At 63.7% G+C, this 17,682-nt stretch overlaps 2 protein-coding genes across 3 annotated transcripts; one reads left to right on the top strand and one right to left on the bottom strand.

The window, feature by feature from the left end:
• Positions 1–1,159: 1,159 nt before the first annotated feature.
• GAS2L2 (growth arrest specific 2 like 2) lies at positions 1,160–6,127 on the top strand. The gene is made up of 7 exons (XM_075771393.1): positions 1,160–1,598; positions 1,701–2,070; positions 2,737–2,975; positions 3,082–3,189; positions 3,769–3,865; positions 4,218–4,491; positions 4,668–6,127. The coding sequence occupies exons 2-7, from the start codon at positions 1,713–1,715 to the stop codon at positions 5,875–5,877; spliced, it is 2,286 nt and encodes a 761-aa protein (XP_075627508.1). The 5' UTR covers positions 1,160–1,598; positions 1,701–1,712; the 3' UTR covers positions 5,878–6,127.
• Positions 6,128–6,908: 781 nt separating this feature from the next.
• Positions 6,909–16,145, bottom strand: RASL10B (RAS like family 10 member B). Of its 2 annotated transcripts, none has more exons than XM_075771658.1 (4): positions 15,658–16,135; positions 13,015–13,347; positions 10,290–10,414; positions 6,909–9,928 (listed from the first exon to the last, which is right to left on the bottom strand). In XM_075771658.1, the coding sequence occupies exons 2-4, from the start codon at positions 13,228–13,230 to the stop codon at positions 9,658–9,660; spliced, it is 612 nt and encodes a 203-aa protein (XP_075627773.1). In that variant the 5' UTR covers positions 13,231–13,347; positions 15,658–16,135; the 3' UTR covers positions 6,909–9,657. The 2 variants fall into 2 exon arrangements, with proteins under 2 accessions (XP_075627773.1, XP_075627774.1); XM_075771659.1 differs by having other exon boundaries at positions 8,320–9,928; positions 10,290–10,334; positions 15,658–16,145.
• Between the last annotated feature and the right edge of the window lie 1,537 nt (positions 16,146–17,682).

Below are 17,682 nucleotides of genomic sequence, written 5' to 3'. Positions count from 1 at the left end.
ACGTGTTTGCTGGGGCTGGGTGCTGTCGGGATGCCTTGGGGTCACGAGCAAAGCTGCCAGGGCTGGGGCTGGGCACGGCATTGCTGGCAGAGATGGGGTGACTGTGCTGCATCGCCCACACCCCACAAGTTGGGGGGGGCCCCAGGGGAGGTGGACCCACACCCTGAGCCCTGCGATTGGCCCCACTGGGTGCCCCGGCTGAAAATCCTGCGTCACAAGGGTCCTTTTCTGCTGCCGGGCTCCCTGGCAGGGCATGCCAGGCACAGACTCCTCCGGCCAGCCTGCCGCACATTCCCCAGCCCGGGGGAATAGCTGGGATTCTTGCATTTCCTCCCCCAAAATGACACGGGCTGATCCACCCCGATCTGCAGCGAGCATCAGCAGCTGGCTCCAGGGCGACAACGGGGTCCCCTGACAGCAAGAAGCCCCCCAAGCTCACGAGAGACTCTGTTTCAGTCCCAAGGGGTGAGCACGCCCCTGGTAGATTTGGGTTTTGCAGAAGTACCTGGGTGCTGGGACAGCTCTGCAAGCCCTGGGTTAGGGAGGGAGTCTCCCACATTCCCAGCGGTGCCCACTCACCCGTGTAGTTATTTTCTTAAAGCCCCAGCTCCTGGAGTCATGCCATCCCTGGAGGAGCTCGGGTTTTGCTGAAGACCTCCCTGTCATGGGCAATTTGGGAAGAAGTTTGCAAGGGAGCATAGTGCAAAAAAATCCCCAGAGGTGGGCAGGCAAATAAACTCCCTCATGCTTTTATTTTAATTATTTTTGTTTTCGTAAAGAGGTTTGGGGGAGAGGATGATGGATTTGTGCTGCGATTTGCAGGTGGAGATGCTACATCTCCTTGGAGCTTGGGCTGAGCCGTGGAAATTGCATGTTGCAGGGCTTCCCTACTCCCACCGATGGGTGGTACGAGCCTTCGAGCGAAGGGGCTCCTGGAGAGGACCTGCTCTGGCCCCAAACTTTGGAGGTGAGGTCAGCCTCTCTCCATCCCTCTGGGCATCCCACCCAGGGAGGAGGGAGTTGTGCTCAGGGTCACCCGGGCGGGCTCCTCACCACGGTGTGTTTGGGCTTGCGATGGCACACGGTGGCATCTCAGCAGAGTGCCTGAGCCTGTAACGTGGGTGCAAAGATGTGGCTGCCTCAGGTCTATCAATTCAGGGGTACCAAGCCCTGAAGATGCATCTTGTAGGGCCCCCAGGTCACCCCATGGGCAGTGGAGGTGGGTGCAGGGGGGGCAGAGAGGGGGCAAATCCCCCCTCTTTTGGGGTTGTGAGCAACTTGGGACACTGAAGAGCTGCTCTCTAACCCGCTTCTGCCCTAGGTCTGGGGACCCCGGTGGAAAATCCACCCCTGGGGTGGCTGGGGAAGAAGGCGCAGGGCTGCCGGCAGAGGAGCGGGCGCTGAAGGGTTAACGGGGAGTGTTTGCAGCCGGTGCCTTGTCACCAAGGAGAAGGGCACAGCACTTGGGAAGAAAACAAAACACCCACTGCCCAGGAGGGTGATTTCCTTTCCCCACGCTGCATTACAGCCCTTGGACCCCGAGAAGGGCCGGGAGGACGGCGTCACCATCCCGGGTGGCAGAGAGCAAGTGGCACCAGGTGAGTGTGGCTGCTGGGGAGGTGGGCAGCTCCCCATGTCCCCATCACCCGTGTTCCCATCACCCGTGTCCTCATCACCCCTTTCCCTCGGTCTCCTCCCAGTCTTATGGCAAAATGTGGGGGACGCTGGGCGCTGCGGTGCAGAGCATCCGCCCCTACCGGTCCAGCGAGCAGTACCTCTACGCCATGAAGGAGGACTTGGCCGAGTGGCTGAAGGAGCTGTACGACCTAGACATCGAGGTGGGCACCTTCGTGGAGGTGCTGGAGACGGGGGCCGTGCTCTGCTCCCACGCCAACAACGTCACCCACGTGGCCAGGGAGTTTGCCCGTGACTGCCCTGGCCTGGCCTGCCACCTCCACCTGCCCGCTGCCGGCGTCGCCTGCAACCTCACGGCACAGCCGGGCACCTTCCAGGCCAGGGACAACATCTCCAACTTCATCCAGTGGTGCAGGAAGGAGATGGATATTAAAGGTAGGATGCTGGGCACCAGCCACCCCGTGTCCCCGTGTGCGATTCCCCTCCAGCTGCTCCTGGCATCTCTGCCGGTGCTTTCCCGTGTGTCCCCCACAGCCGGTGCCACCCCGGCATCGGGGAGCACTGCGAACAGAAGAAATTCCTGAGCTGGGATTCCTTGCACAAGCTCTTCTGGGCTCGGCAGCAGCTTTGCGGGGTGCAGGCACGCGGTGGGTGTGTTTGCTTGGGCGCAGATATGCGCCGGAGGGGTGGGAAGGAAAGGGCGAATGCTGCAGCATGGCTCTGCCATGCACGGCATGATCCTGGCCGTAAGGACATCGGGAGCAGTCCCAGCTCTGAGCAAAGGGTCTGTCACCCTGTCCCCACCACCAGCGCGTGCCCAGGATGGCATGGGCATGGAGTGACGTGTCCTCAGCGCACCCAGCCGCTGGGTTTTGTGGCTTTGGGATGCCATGAAACAGCCATAGTGCCCTTGCCCAAGAGAAAGACTCTATCTCCATTAATTTATCCCAACTTTTGTCAGACCCAACCATATTCCTAGCAGGATGGCTCCAGGGAATAAGGTCCCCTCGGGTGGGTTTTGACTCTGCCTGTGCCCCCCATCCCCTTCGTCCCCATCCCCACGCCCCTGCCCTGGCTCAGCCCAGCCCTGCCCTGCCCCAGACGTCCTGATGTTCGAGACGGAGGACCTGGTGCTGAGGAAGAACGAGAAGAACTTTGTGCTGTGCCTGCTGGAGCTGGCGCGCCGTGCCGCCCGCTTTGGCATGCGTGCCCCGACCCTCGTGCAGATGGAGGAGGAGATCGAGGAGGAGCTCCGCCAGGAGCTGGACCTGCCGCCCACAGACACCCCCCCGCCCCAGCCCCCCAGGAAACCGCGGGACCTCCACAACCTCGACCAGATGGTACGGAGGGACATGGAGCAGGATGGGGATGGGGGTAGGGATGGGGATGACCACCCCAGGACCTTTCCCAGGAGCCCTGGTGAGGACCCATCCCTGCTGCCCGCAGGTCCAGCACCTGGTGAGCCGCTGTACCTGCCCTGTCCAGTTCCCCATGATCAAGATAACTGAAGGGAAATACCGCGTGGGCGACTCTGACACCCTCATCTTTGTCCGAGTGAGTCTGCTTCTTCCCACGCTTTCGGGGCACAGGCACCAGGAATCCTGCTCTGCTGCCGTGGAGCCTCCTCCATAATCCATCCCCCGCCAGTGTGGGGGTTTGACCATTAGCCCCAAAGCAGGGCAGCAGGGCAGCAGGTCCATGTTTGCGTGGGTGTAACTAACCACGCGTGCAGGACAAAACCTGCTGTCCCACACCAAGCCAGAGCCAGGTCTTACCCAGCAATGGGAACGCCGGGATGCTGTCCCTGCCTGGATCCATCCCTAAGCCTGGCCTCCCCAAAGGGCTCAGCACATGATGGTGGAGAGGGGTTTTCGGAAAGGTTCCCCACTCTCCTCGGGGTGGTGAAAGGTGCCCGTTGGGACGGCAGCGGGAGCGGAGACCCTCCTGCCCTGGTGGCGCTGAGCTGGGGATGAAGCTGTCCTTTGGGACACCTGGCAGCACTTCGGGCGAGCCCACAGCTCTCGAAGCCCAGCTGAGTGTGCCACCCCCAGGCCGCTTAAAAAGAGATGGGGGGTCCCAGGGGTGCACCGCGTGCGCCCCTCCGGGCCTCACGGCACACGGCATCCCGTGCAGATCCTGCGGGAGCACGTCATGGTGCGGGTTGGGGGCGGCTGGGACACGCTGGAGCACTACCTGGACAAGCATGACCCGTGCCGCTGCACCTCGCTCTGTGAGTCCCTGCGTCCCCAAAGCCCGTGGGTCTGCCCCGTGGCTGGGGGTGGGGGGGTGGGGGGTGTCTGTCATGGCTCTCGCTGCTTCTGGGGCCGTTTTCAGGAGCGGGAGGCTTCGTTATTGTGAGGCTGGGGACTGTGTGGGTTTGGGGACTCTCTTTGGCTTTGGTGGCCACTAGAGGTCACGGCAGACTTTGGGATGGAGCTGCACCCCCAAAATCCCCTTTGCAGGGAGCACAGGTTTGCACCCGCATCCCCGGGCAGCCGGAGGGCCAGTGGCAGCTGGGTGGGCTGCACCCGGGGCTGGGTGCAATGGAGGGGGGTGCTGAGCCCCTCTCGTTTTCCCCACAGCTCACAAACAAGCCTTGAAAACCAGGACCCCCCAGCAGCAAGTGCAGCACGAGATCCGGCTGTGCCCGGCCTCGAAGGTGGCCGCCCGTGGCCAGCCCCAGCCCGCGCTGCTGGTCAGCCGCTCGCAGAGCCCCCTGCCCCCTGTCACCTGGGGGGCCCGTGTGCCCCCCCGACCCCGGACCCCTGTCACCCCCTCGCCAGAGGGCTCGGGTCGCCCACCGGGTGCCAGCCCTCGCCGAGAGCCGGCGCAGCCCCGGAGAGTCCCTTTGGGCAGGTAAGTGGTGTAAAGTGGCGTAGAGATGCTTCGTGCCCCAAACCGCCTGGTTTCAGAGCAATTTTTCTCCCATCTTTGAGTCTTTTTCCCTCCCTTCCGGAGGTGCCCAGCACCAGGCTGGATGAAGGGGGGGACGTGGTGGCTCCCCGGCCCCTCTCCACTCTCTCTCCTTGCAGGGCGCAGGAGCCACCGGCTGCCCCATTGGGGAGGCGGCCGCCGCCGTCCAGGTCACCCGCTCGACCCAGCTCCCCTGGCCGCGGGGCGACGGGCCGGGCACCCACCCCTTCCCGGCTGGGTCCCGGCACACAGGACAGCATGGGGGTCCCCAAGGGGCCACGTGGGAGCACCCCGGGGAAAACCCCTGCGGCACCGGCCCAGGGCAGGACCACCACACCCAGCACCCGGCTGACACCAGCACCTCCGAAAAGCACCCAGCAACGGGGCAAATCGTCTGTGGTGGCTGCTAGGCCGCAGGAAGGGGGGGTCCCCGCTGTGGCGAAACCCCGTGCCCCCAGCCCCATCAAGGTCCGTGCCCCCTCCCCACACCGGGATGCTCAGGGAGACTCACAAAGCCAGAAAAGCCCGCGGGAAGGGAGCGGGGGAGCCCTCGGCCGGGGCCAACTGCCCTCACCCCGAAATTCCTCCAGCCAGCCTCCAAAACAGGACGGCAGCGTTAAACCCCCCATCAAAGCCAGCCCAGCCCCCCACCGCCCCCCCACCCCTCCGGCCCATTTTGCAGATGGGTGCAAGGTCTGTGCTGCAGGGGGTGGTCCCCAGGGGACCCGGCAGTGCCACCCAGCCCCAAGCCCAAGGGCTGGGGGTGCTGAGGGACCCGGGGTGCTGGTGGATGAACCGGGAGGAGCCTGTGGTCCCGGTGAGGGGCTCCGGGGGTGCTGGGGGCACACGCAGCCCCCCGGCTACAGCAGGGTGGTGGAGGAGCTCTCCCGCAGATGGCAGCCCCTGCGCCCCGTGGAGCTGGGGAGCTGGGCCCCCAAAACACCCCCGCAAGCCGCCCCGCAGCCCACCACCCTCCCGTCAGGGGGGGAGGCAGAGGGTCCGGGAGTGGGGGGCCAGACCCCGCGGGGAGCCAAGGCCAGCAACGTCCCCAAGCCCCGTCGGTGCCTCAAGAAACCTGAGCGTGTGCCCTCCATCTACAAGCTGAAGCTGCGGCCCAAGGCACGTCCCCGGCGGGACCACAGGCCGGGCAAGCGCCCCTCACGCATTCCCACCCCGCTGGGGCAGCGCCCACCCACCTCCCGGGGCCAGCATCGCCCCCCGGCACCCTCCCGGCACCCCCAGGCCGGCGGCACCCGTCCTGGGGCCAAGCCCTCGCCGGCCGACAGCAGCGCCTGGCTGACCGAGGATGACGAGGAGGCGTGGGTCTGACCCCCACCCCGAGTTTCGGGGGGACGGACCCCTCACTCATGTGAAGGCGGGAGCGATGCCCAAGGTCAGCCCGGGCAGCGCAATGGGTTTGCTCCCAGGCAGCCCAGGGGGTCCGCCATCCCCCTTGCCCTTTGGGGCTGCACCCCCTCCTTCCCCATGGTTTACTGGAGGTTTTTTGACTGGTAATTCTTCCCCTAACCAGGCGCTCTGGTACTGGTTTGGGTGGAAAAATCCAGCCCCAAAGCGAGAGACTGGGGCATTTTCTGCAGGGAAGAGGGGTGTAGCCAGCCCCTACGGTGTCCCCCTAAAGTGGGGACACCCCGCACCTGGCATCCAAGCATGCAAACCATCTGGTACCTCAGACTTCCCCGTCTGTACAACGGGACTAACGATCCTCACGTCTTACAGCACCGAGAGCCTTAATGAGTGTTTGAGTCGCTCGGGTCGGGGGGGTCACAGGACATGACCCTTGCTGAGCCCCGCCGACTTCCTGATGGGCAAAGGTGGGAGACCCAGGGAGGGGGTGGGTGGTCACCTCGGCAGCGATGGTCAGGGTGATGGCTGTCCCAAGGCTCGTTGGGGTCACTGCTGCCCTCCTGAGCCTGCAGCCACGGACCCGGCAATGTTCTTTGTGCAATAGAGACGTACCAAAGCTCTTCTGTTTCAGCATCTTTTCTGTGGGGGTGGGGAAGGAGAGAGGATAATCCTGATGGGGGGGTCACAGCTGGCGAAGGGAATTCATGCTGCTGGTCTGCTGCCTGCACGCACAGCAAACGTCCCTCCGAGAGCCTCACAGGGGCCAGGAGAGCCCCATCCTTGAAGAGAGGATGAAGCCGGACACACACCCCTGCAGAGGAGCAGCAAGGGCGAGCGCCGGGGCCCTGTGGATGCAAAACCTGCCTGCAAAACTGCTCCTTTTGCAGGGGAGAAACAATTCCCCGCCCTCCCCGAACCATCGCGGCCCTCAGAATGGCTGCAAGAGCGGCGGCGAGCAATCCGGGCAAAGAGCAGCAAGGCGGGTACAGAACAAGGGAGGACAGACCTGATTTTTTAATTTGATTTCAAAGAAGGGGGTGCAGGGTGTTACAGGCGGCGTAGCCACCTCAGGAACCTCCGACAAGAAGTCCAGGGGAGAGGAAGGGAAAGCCAAGTCCAGGCAACCAGGACGCTCACCGGGGCAGGAGGAGGAGAGGGAAGCATCCTTGCCGGGGCTGGACCGAACCCAGGCATCGCCTCCTGCGGCACCGCGTGCACAGGGGCAGAAACGCGGCGCTGCCCTGGGGGACAGCGTGGGGACGTCCTCAGCCTCTCCCAGGCTCAGGAGCAGGTTGTTTTCAGCAGGACCAGGGCGGCGTTGGGTGAGCGGTAACACTTTGTACTAAGGGTGTGAGTAGGGGCAAGGCGCGGGTCGGTTGTAGCTGCTGCTGTGCTCCTGGCCGCTCGGGTCCCCGCGGGCCTGGCCACGCGCCGGACCTCCCTGCCCCCATTTCCCTGCCTGCGCCCGGCGGGTACCACCACCTACCCCCTCCTGGGCTCTTGGGAAAGTAGCTCTTTGTAGCCCTCATTTTCCTGGGAGCTGGGAAATGCTGTCAAAGCAGTGAGAGTTGTTGTTATTATTAATATAACTTTCTCTGTCTATAAAGTACAATAGAATATAACAATTATATTTATAACCATTTTTTTTTCCAAAATACTAAATAGATGCTATAAAAACTTGTAACTAATTGTGCTATAAACTGCAGGCTAACGGGTTATAACAAACAATGTATTGGCTTAGTCGTTGATATGTGTACGTCGGAGCACTTTATAAATGCTTTATTATTAGCATTTACCAAGGAGTTGCCTTCTCAAACAATTTGGAGGGATAAAGCTAGCCAGAGACCGATAACGTGGACTTACAGGTGTTAATAAATCCTGACGAGATGAGGCTGGGCGAAGCCCGGTGGGTTTGCCGTGAAGGCGAGGGATGGGGATGAGTGCCCTTCCCTGGCCGGGGCTCCCGCAGCCGCCTGAGATGGACCTGTGTCCCCCCTGTTGCCTTTTTTTTTTTCTTTTTTTTTCCTTATTTTTTTTTTGGAGCAAGGGGGATGGGGGTTGGTTCCCGAAGCGGCTGCTGGGAGCGGGAAGGGAGGAGCAGGGTGACCCCCCCCCAAGCCCTGCAGCATTGGGGCAGCACGCGGCAGGGACGGGGCAGTGAAATGCGCCGTGGCGGAGCTCAGCTGGACCTACTCCTAATAGAAAGCGTTACCGAGAGCACAGCAGTGCTGCTGTCAGATGGGAACCCGGCTGGCGGGGAAGAGATGGGGCTGGCGTCCTTTCGCTTTACTGCCCAGAGCGGTGCTGAGTACCTGCAGCCCCTCCTCACACCAGCAGTCACTGAGATGGTTTTGCCAGAGGATGGACCGGCCTCAGCTCCTGCCTCGGGGGGTGAGGACAGGCGTTTCCCTGTGTCTCACAGGGAGCAGCCAAGAGAGAGGAACCACGACCCCCTCGGCCTCCCGCTCCCCCCTTGCCGGCACACCGCCCCAACATCGTTAGTTAACGCAGGCTGGGCTTTGCCGCCCGCTCTGCAGGACAAGAGGCAGGTGAGCTGCATGTCTGGTGTAAAAACAAGCTGAAAGATCAAAGAAAAATTAAAAAAAAAAAAAAAAAAAAAAAGCAGGGCTGACTTTCCTATTAGGGATATGTAGAGATTAAAAAAAAAAAAAAAAGGAATGCAACTGGAAATGCAAGTCCAGCTCCCTGTTGCTCCGGAGGCTGCCTTCGCACCACCGCCGTCTCACGCGGATGGAGACGAGCGTCGCCGTGGGAAAGCCCGGCACGGGTCAGACCCTCCTCGCAGCACCGCTGGCAGGGTGCGACGGCACGGGGGGGACCGCCTGCCTGCCCGGGGGACGCCGGGGCGTTGGGTCAGAGCCGTGCAAAGCCGGTCGCCCGCTGAGCCTGGGATGCGAGGTAGCGGAGGGGTGACCTGCCCGGCAAGGAGCGTTTCCAGATTATTTGGTGTTCGACGGGCTGGTGGGGGAGGAGGAGCCTTCCTTGGCTGAACCGGGGCAGAAGGGGGACTCGAAGCCCTGGGGAAGCAGCACCCGGCACCCTGGGGGGGATGTAAGGAGCAGGATGGGGGCTTTATTTATTTATTTTTTTCCTTTTGTTGCTTTCATCCAGAAATTCTGCCTGGAACTCAACTCAAATTGAGCCAAAAGAGAGCCCGTGTTACCTGGCCTCTTGCTGGAGGCTCCTCCGAGGGGACAAACCCCGGCTCCGCGGGGAGGAAAATGGGATTCCCGGCTCTGCCCTGGGAACGGAGCCACCTCCGGCAATTTCCTTCTAAGGGGCAGGTGACGGCTGGCGGCAGCGAGCGTTGTCCCCGCGATGCCGGGGCAGGAGCCGGCAAGGACGGACCTGGCCGCCAACCTTGGGCACTGTCTGAGTTGTCTCCCCCACCCCTGGCGCCACGCAGCGTTTCAGGCACGGCACAGACACGACCCCCCCCACCCCCCGGATGGCCTTGGCCGCACGTGCCGGAGGCTCCAGGAGGGCTCGGGGGTTTAGCTGAGGTCCTCCCTCACCCCTCGCTCCCTCCAGGCAGCCCGGCCGTACACCCGCTCCGACCCGCCGGCCGCCACCGCATCACCCTGCCCAGCACCGCCCAAGCTGCGCCGTCCCCAAATGTCACCGCAGGGGCGGGGGAAGCAAACCCCGAGGTGCCTCCGGCACAGCTCCCACCGCGGCATCACCCCCGGACGGGGTGGGGGTCCATGGGGGCGGGAGGGGGGCTCACATGATGGTGCATCGGTTCCTGCGCAGGGCGCCCTGGAAGCGGATGGTGGTGTGGACGTGCTTGCAGCGGGCGCAGCCCACGCTCTTCAGGAGCTCGCTGAAGAGCAGCAGGATGTGCCAGTTGTACTTGGCCGAGCACTCGATGTAGCCGCACTTCCACGTCTTCTTCACCAGGTTGGAGACGTTCCAGCGCGGGATCACCCGGCCCCGCTGCAGGTCCCGCTTGTTGCCCACGATGATGATGGGCGTCTCCGAAGTGCCGATGACCCTGGGGAGGGCGGGCGGTGAGGGAGGACGGGGCGCTGCGTCACGATGCACCGGCCCGCGGACCCCAACCCGTCCCCAACCGGCACCTGGCCCTCTCGGCCCGGCCCCTTGTCCCCCTTTGTGGCCAGCCACCCGCCGTGCCAGCCCCAGTCGCTTTCCCGGGGATGGCTGCCCTCGCCCGCAGGGGATACCTGCTCCTTCTCCTGCCCTCGGGTCCAGTTTTGCTTTTGCTTTTGGGTTCCCAGCCCAGCGAAGGGGCTTTGCCCCAGTCTCTAACGTCCAGAGCAGGGGAGCACCGGGGCGAGCCGCACCACCCCGCTGGGAGCCACAGGGGCACGCACCCCCGGCCAAGCGGTCCCTACCTCGTTTCCAGGATCTGCTGGCGGATGGTTTTGATGTACTCGAAGCTGTCAAAGCAACAGATGTCATAGACCAGGATGTAGGCATGGACGCTCCGGAGCCCCCTGCAACACACGTCCGCCCACTCCTGCAAGGTGCAGAGAGGGATCAATCCTGGCTCAGCCCCGTCGCCGTGCCCCGGGGATGCCCCGCAGTGCTTCGGGGCTGGGCACGCCAAGGAGGCTGCTACGCTGGCAGGTAGCGAGGGGGCTGCGTGCTCTCCAGCCCTGACACCCAGCACCCGTCTCACCTCTGCTCTGCCCTGACCCATCCCTGCTATGGCTGCGTCTGCCCCCCCCGCGGCCCTCCAGCCATCCCCCCCATCTCCAGAGATCCCTTATCCCCCCGGTTAATAGAGAGGAGAGAGAACGGGATTTGTCGGCCCCAATTCCTCTCCTGAGCGAGGATGACAGCTGGGAGCAGGGCTGAATGCAACCCCCTGCCCTGGATGTAAAAGCTTCACCTTCCAGAGCTGCTAATTAGGTGTGTTAATTAGTGAAGCACCCTGGTTTTCAGGCAGGGAGGGTGAGGAGGATGCTGAGGGTTGAGTGGGGCCCTGGTCCCATGAGTCTGGGGATGACGGACCAGCACTCCAAGGGTCGGACGGGGCAGGAGACAGCTGGGCTGTTTGGAGGGGACATGGGGACGGGAGGGGAGCAGCGGCTGCTCGGGAGGGGGGTGTCTGCGAGAGTGAGACCAGGAGCTGGGGCAGAGGCAGTTGGGGTGGCCTCTCCACAGCCAAACTTTGGAGCTGCAAGAAATACATGTTGTTAGGAAAGCTTTGGGTTTCTGGGAATAACAGGATTTTTTTTTTCCTTCGGTGCCCCACTTGCAGCTGCTTTCCCAGCCCAGCAGTGGGCACGGCAGCCCGTGCAGGCAGCACCGCAAACCCTCCTGAGCACCACTGGAGAGGAGAAAGGTGCACCAAGGGGGAAAGGCGTCACTTCTCCCCAAACCAACCTCTTCAGTACCATGAACCATCCCTTCCTGAGTTTATCATCAGAATGAGGGAAAACGAGAGGACCTAGGACAGAAGGAAACGGGGCGAAGGAAAGTTTTGGGGTGCGGGTTGGTCTCCGTTGCAGACCGCAGCACAGGAAGGAGCTGGGAGCGAGTGGCATGACGCAGCCCCTCTCCCATCCACCGAAGGAAGGAGATGATGTGGAGCTCCTCGGTATCAGAGGGATGCAGGCGGATGTAGCAGCAGTGTCTCCGGTTACTCTGAGTCCTGATAAACCCCGGAGATTAACAAATTGCACCTATTTCACCATGCTGGGGTGCAGCTTCAGCTCCGTGACATCGGGATGGTTTTCCCCGCGTGGGGCAGGTCTCCCGGGATGCTCGGGACCGATGGAGGGTCGCGCTGCGCATCCCGCCTGGCTCTGTGCGGGAGCGGGACATCAGGGAGCTGCCAGCCCCCGCTCCTCTCCCAGGACATCGCCGCAGGGATGCTGCTCCTGGGCACGGAGCAGAGCCCGGTGATGCTTCCCAGCAGACAGAGCCGTATCCCCCACCGTGGTCCCCTCCTTCCCCCTCGGAGCCATCCCTCTGACCATCCTCTCTTCCCTGGAAATCTCCATCTGTTCCCACCGGCCACCTCCTCTTGAGCACAGCGAGGCAGGGAGTTAATCGAGTATGTTAGCATCGGCTGCCGTGTCAATAAATTACCCTTTGCTGTTTTGGGCTGTCTCTCGTGCTGACCTTTCATTCCCTGCACACACCGATTAATTTTTAAACCTCCTCCTTGCCCCTGGAGCGCTCACTTCTCCTCCTCCCCTACAGCACAGGGGAAGCCTGGAGCACTATAAGGCCCCTATAACCCCGTCCCCATCGCATATAGGAGCAATATAATTATATTGGTTAAAAAAATAAGAGAGCCCAGCTCCCACAGAGGTGCTGCCACCAGTGGCATTGCCCCCCGGCGCGGCTGGGCACCTCCGGCTCCTTTCCCTGCAGCAGTGGCACAACTTGTGTCCCTGGGATGGGGCCATGGCACGAACTTAAAATCCCCCTTTTCCACATTAACGCCCCCCCAAAGGGCTCAGCACTGATGGCAACGTTTCCCAACCCCACGCTGCATTTTCGGGCTGTTTTGGCTGTGCCTGAGAGCGCCGGGGGTTTGAGGAGGAGCTGGTGGGCTCAGCGCCCCGGGGACAAGCCCAGGCAATGGTGGGGGGTGACAGCCACCTCGGGAGGGGACCAGCAGCCCCGCTCCGCCCGGCTCGGGCAGTGGGTGCATCAGGGTCTGGCTCTCCAGGAACCCCAGATTTTTACCCGAATGCTCTGGCCACGCTCCCCCAGCCCTTTGCTGGCCCCGGCTCTGACAGCGATGGAATCGGATCCCAGCGCTCCAGGATCCGCCGCCCAGCTGGACAGGGAGAGCCGGCAGGGCCGTGGGCATCACTGGAGCTGAGGTCCTCAGGGTGGGACACTGTCCTTCCTACGTTTGCCATCAATTTAAGTGAAAAAGCTGCAAAATACGCTTCATCCTGGACCTGCTCAGCTGGTGGCCGTGAGGACACGATCCCTTGCACTGGCTTTTAACAAGCAAACCCCAAGGAGGAAGGAGAAGCATCCCCTGAAGAGGAGGAACTGAGACCCTGCGGGGTTCTACAGCAAAACCCCCCCGAGATCACCGGAGACCCCTCAATGTGGGGTCCCATCGCACGGAGCCGGGTGTGACCCTACCTGCAGGGTGTTGACGGGGAAGGCGGTGATGGGGGGGAAGTCCATGATCTGCAGGTCGTGGACATGGCCGTTCATGACGACGGCGGGCAGGTAGACGCGGCGAGCCGTGGTGGGCACGCAGACCTCGCTGAACTCGTTGTAGAGGAACTGTCGGACTATGGCGCTCTTGCCCACGCCCTGGGCTCCCAGCACGGCGATCTTGAACGTTGCCACCATGCCGCCGCGCGCCGGCCACTGCCCTGGTGCTGCCCCTGTGGCACCGAGGCTGCATATTCCCGCGCAGGGGGCCTCAGCCCCATTCAGGATGCATTTCCCCTCCGGGACAGCCCGTCACTGCAAGGCCAAGGAGAAGCTGGTCAGATCCTGGAGACATCTCGTGTCAGGCAATATTTTTCCAAGCAGGAAACCAGGGAAAGGGTTATGTCTGTCCTCGGGGAGCAGGAGCATCCCCCAGGGACAGGCAACGTCCCCAGCAGCAGCCTCAGCGCTGCGAGACCCCAGGGTTCCCCTCGGAGGCTCCCACCCTGCAGAGCCCAGGAGAGACAGGATTTGAGCGCACTTTGTCCCAGGAAGGTTCTTACGGGCACATTCAGCCCTTTTGGTACCAGAGCAAGGAAGCCTCGGGGAAAGGGACCGTCTGCGGCTCGGGGTTTGCTCAGCCCTGCAGCAGCGGAGTCCCAGGCCATGCTGGGAACTTGTTCCATATCACCCATGGGGACCGTCACCGGCTGCTCCATCCTGATGCCAGTGCTGCCCCGATCCAGGGAAATCCATCTTCCCTCTGCTTGGACAGCCAGAATTGCCTTTTGCTGTGGCGGGGGGGAGACTGCTCTGCTCCTGTGAGCGACAGCTTTAATGTTTAATTTCAGGCTTTCAGCGGTTTGGCAATTAACTTGATGGAGGCTAATTTCCGAGCCAGCTGACGGGGTGAGCCCACAAGCTGCTGGCACACGTGCTGAGGCCAGAGGGGCCCCGGGGCAGGGCCACGCGTGCTGGGGGACACGGGGTGATATCCCACACGTGAAGATGCGAGAGCTGAGTCCAGGAGCCCAAATGCCTGCTGGCACCGGGTTCCTGACCAGGAGCTGCGACGGAAACAGCAAAGGTGAGGGGCCAGGTCCCAGTTTTGCTCACTCCCATCGCTAGGAAGCAACTTCTGCTTTATCCCAAAGTGTGGATGCTGTTATCAATTTGTGATGCTCTTGTTCATTTTCCCTGAAAACCATCCCCAAAACACAGGGCAGCGGTGCCTGAGCTGGCAGAAAGCGGCAGGTTCAACCCACCCTGTCCTGCCTGTTTTGACAGGGGTTATTTGCCTGATGAGAGCTCGGCCACGGAGCTCGGCACACGGATGGTGTGAGCCATGACCCTGCTGCTGGCTGTCGGGGCGGCCGGGTTTCCCGTGGTCCCCCAGGCTGGGTCATGGCTCCACACCATCCTCACCCTCCCAGCGGGGCTGCAGACCTGCAGCGAGGCCTGATCCAGCCCCAGGGCAGCAGGGTGGGTTTGTGCCCAGGGCTGGGGGACATGGCACGCTGTGCTGCTGGGACTGTCCCCTCCGGCGCTGACTGCCCTCGGGGACCCGCTCACCCCAGTGCCGGCAGTGGGAGCGTTTCCGTGCCACATGCAGCGAAACGGGGGGTGCAGGAGCCCCTACACCCGGCCCTGCCGGGGCCTTTCTCCACCAGCACGAAGCACTGTCATCGCAAGTCCCGGGAGGCCACTCTGCTGCGGGGACAACCCTGTCCCTACAAACCCTTCCTCCTCGCAGAAGCAGCCCCAGCTCCTCTGCAGGGCCGGAGGGTGACGGAGCCACACAGCCGGAGAGCCGGAGAGCCAGCACCCACGGGGCTGCCCTGACCTGCGGAGCAGGCTGAGTCCTGCCGTGCCACCCCAAAACCCCTGTCCCCCTCCCGGCTGTCACACGGGGACCGTGGACGGGGAAAGCCGGCTCACGGGCCCCAGAAAGCGGGCTTGCACCCCGCAAGCGTGAGAGGCCGACCTGGCGGCTCCCAGCCCCACGAGCATCTCCCACCAGCGTCCCACCGCGGGAAACTGAGGCGCAGAGGGGGAACGCAGCCGGGGTGGCCCCGGTGGGGTGGCGGAGCGGGGACCGGCCCGGGGCCCCCAGGCGCTCAGCGCCAGGCCGAGCTCAGCGGGTTGCAGGGCCGGGCGGAGGCTCGCAGGATGCTCCCGGGAAGGATGCCCCGGCTCCCGGCGCGACCTTGGGGACCCCGCCGCCACCCGCACCCGCCACCCCGCGACGCCGGGGGCAGCCGGAGGGGGAAGCCCTGACACCCGCGGGGCGAGGGCGGCGGCAGCACCCCGCCTCCCGCCCCGACCCTCCCGGGGGGATGCTCCCTGCTCTCGCCGCGGCGGGCAGCGCAGCATCCCCGGCACCGGCCCGCGGGGGGGGGGACACACGGGTGTGCTGGGGCTGGAGGAGGTCGGGGGGTGCCGGGGGGTACACATGCACCCCCAGGCCGGCGGGGCGGGGAGGAGCGGGGAGCACCGGCGCTCAACTTTCGCTGGAGACCCCCCCCCCAGCCCCGCTGCCCCGGCCTCCCCCCCCCCCCCCCCGCCGGGCCCTGCCCAGCGGCAACTTTGCCCCCCGCCTCCCCTTCCCGGCGGGGCCCCCCTTACCTTGCAGCGGCGGCCCGGGCCGGCGGCGCCCCGGCGGGCGGCGGAGCCATGCGGCGAGCCCGGTGCGGGGCGGGCGGCCCCGCTGCAGAGCCCCGGCCCGGCCCGGCCCGGCCCCCGCCCGGCGCGGCGCTACCGAGGGGGCCGGGCGGCGGCGGCGGCGGCGGCGGGGGGCGCCGGGCGGGGAGCGCGGCCGCCGCCGGGTCGCAAAGCCAGCGGGTGGCCGGGGATGGAGGCAGGCGGTGGCCGGGGAGGCAGGCAGGCACCGCTCAGGCTGGGAGGCAGGCAGCGCCCGGGGCGGGGGGGAACGGAGGCAGAGCCCGGGGAGGGATGCAGGGAATGCCCAGGCAGGGAGGCAGACAGCGCCTGGGGAGGGAGGCAGGCAGGCACTGCTCAGGCGGGGATGCAGGCGGTGATGCCCGGGAGTGATGCAGGCAGTGCCCGGGGAGGGATGCAGGCAGTGCCCGGAAAAGGAGGCAGGGAATGCCCAGACCGAGTCGCAGGAAGCCAGGAGGGACACCGGCTTCTCCCGGGGTTCTGGGGAGGTGCCGATGGGAAAAGACCCTCCCATGTCCCCCCTGCAGTGTGCTGGGTGCGACACTGTCCCCCCTTCCCTCCCCGGCACCCAGCAGCATCTGTGCCCTCACGGCCACCCTGTGGGAGCCCCTGGGGCCAGACTCCTTTGAGGGAAGGGGAGTAGGACCCGTCCCCAGGGAGCCTTTCCCTCCTCCGACACCGCTGCTCTATATGCTCTTGGGCACATCACTTCACCTCCGTGCTGCGTGCGCCCCTGTCCAGCTGGCAGGGCTGGGGGTTTCTCTGTGCCCACTCTCACCGGGACGTGCTCTCAGTTCAGGGTGGTGCCAGGCCCTACCAGGGGAGGGATGCTTCTGTTGCAGCACCTGCATTTTTGGGACACCCCACACCGAGCATTTACCTGCGTGCCGGATGGCAAAGATGATGCTGGTCACACCTCCAGGGAGCGTGGTCCAGGCCCGCGCAACACGCTGATGATGGACTCCCGTGCCTCTCTGCTCCTCAAAACAGACCCCGAACCCCGCTCCAGCTCACCATGACACTGGCAAGCACCGGGGTGTCCCTGTGTGTCTGGCTGTGATCACACAGGCTTGGCTGAGCCTGAACACTGGCCACGGCACGGCTGGGCTCCCCCCCAGCCTCGTCCACCCCTTTGGCTGGGAAAAGCATCATCTCCAGGGGCTCCTCTCCAGGGTGAGGAGGGGGTGTCAGTGGAAACACATTGCCACATCCTTCCTGGGGCAAAAGGAGACAGCAGACACAGCCCCACAGCTCAGGGAGAGGCAAGGGCAGCTGGCAAAACGCAGAGCAGCCTTCATGCCACTCTGCACCAAGGCTGGGGCTGAGATCAGCACCAGGCGAAGGGAGTCAGAGCCCCTTTTCCGTGTCTCAGGTTGCACCCAAGCTTTCAGAGATTTGGACTTTATTTCTCTGCAGAGCTGCCTGATGCTCGCAGCTAGGGAAATACTTAGGTGTCCCTGGGGGTAATTACCAGCCCTAGATGCTGCTCTGCTTCCATAGCTCCCCAGCTCCCCTTCCCCGCATCGCCATAAAACAGCCCTGAGCCCTGAAATATTTCTGGGAGAGGGCAGGGATCGTGGCTGCACATGAACTCGCCCGCACAATTCGGGCTCCAGCCTCGGGGCTATTTTTAGCAGTTCCCTCCAAGATGCTCTTCACTTGCAGTTTTATTTGTGAAATTTAATATACGAAGGAGGGGGGAGGGGAGCGGGGCTGGATCCTGGCATGTCCCCGCTGGCTGGGAGGCTTATCCCAGCCTCAGCAGCAGGAGACCGACACAAATGTAAAAAATCATCTGTCAAAGAGCTTCTGTGTCCTGGCACGCAGGCGGCAGCAGGGGACAGGCAGGGCTGATGGCTTGGGGGGGCTGTGGTCAGCCCCACCTCTGCCACAGCCACCAAAATCCTCCGGTAAGTCCTTGCCTCCCCCCGTGCTGGCTCGTAGCACACACAGGCACGGAGCAGGATGTGT

The sequence above is a fragment of the Balearica regulorum genome, chromosome 19 (genome assembly GCF_011004875.1).
Source record: "Balearica regulorum gibbericeps isolate bBalReg1 chromosome 19, bBalReg1.pri, whole genome shotgun sequence".
Taxonomy (NCBI): domain Eukaryota; kingdom Metazoa; phylum Chordata; class Aves; order Gruiformes; family Gruidae; genus Balearica; species Balearica regulorum.
This window is presented reverse-complemented; position numbering and strand designations above follow the sequence as displayed.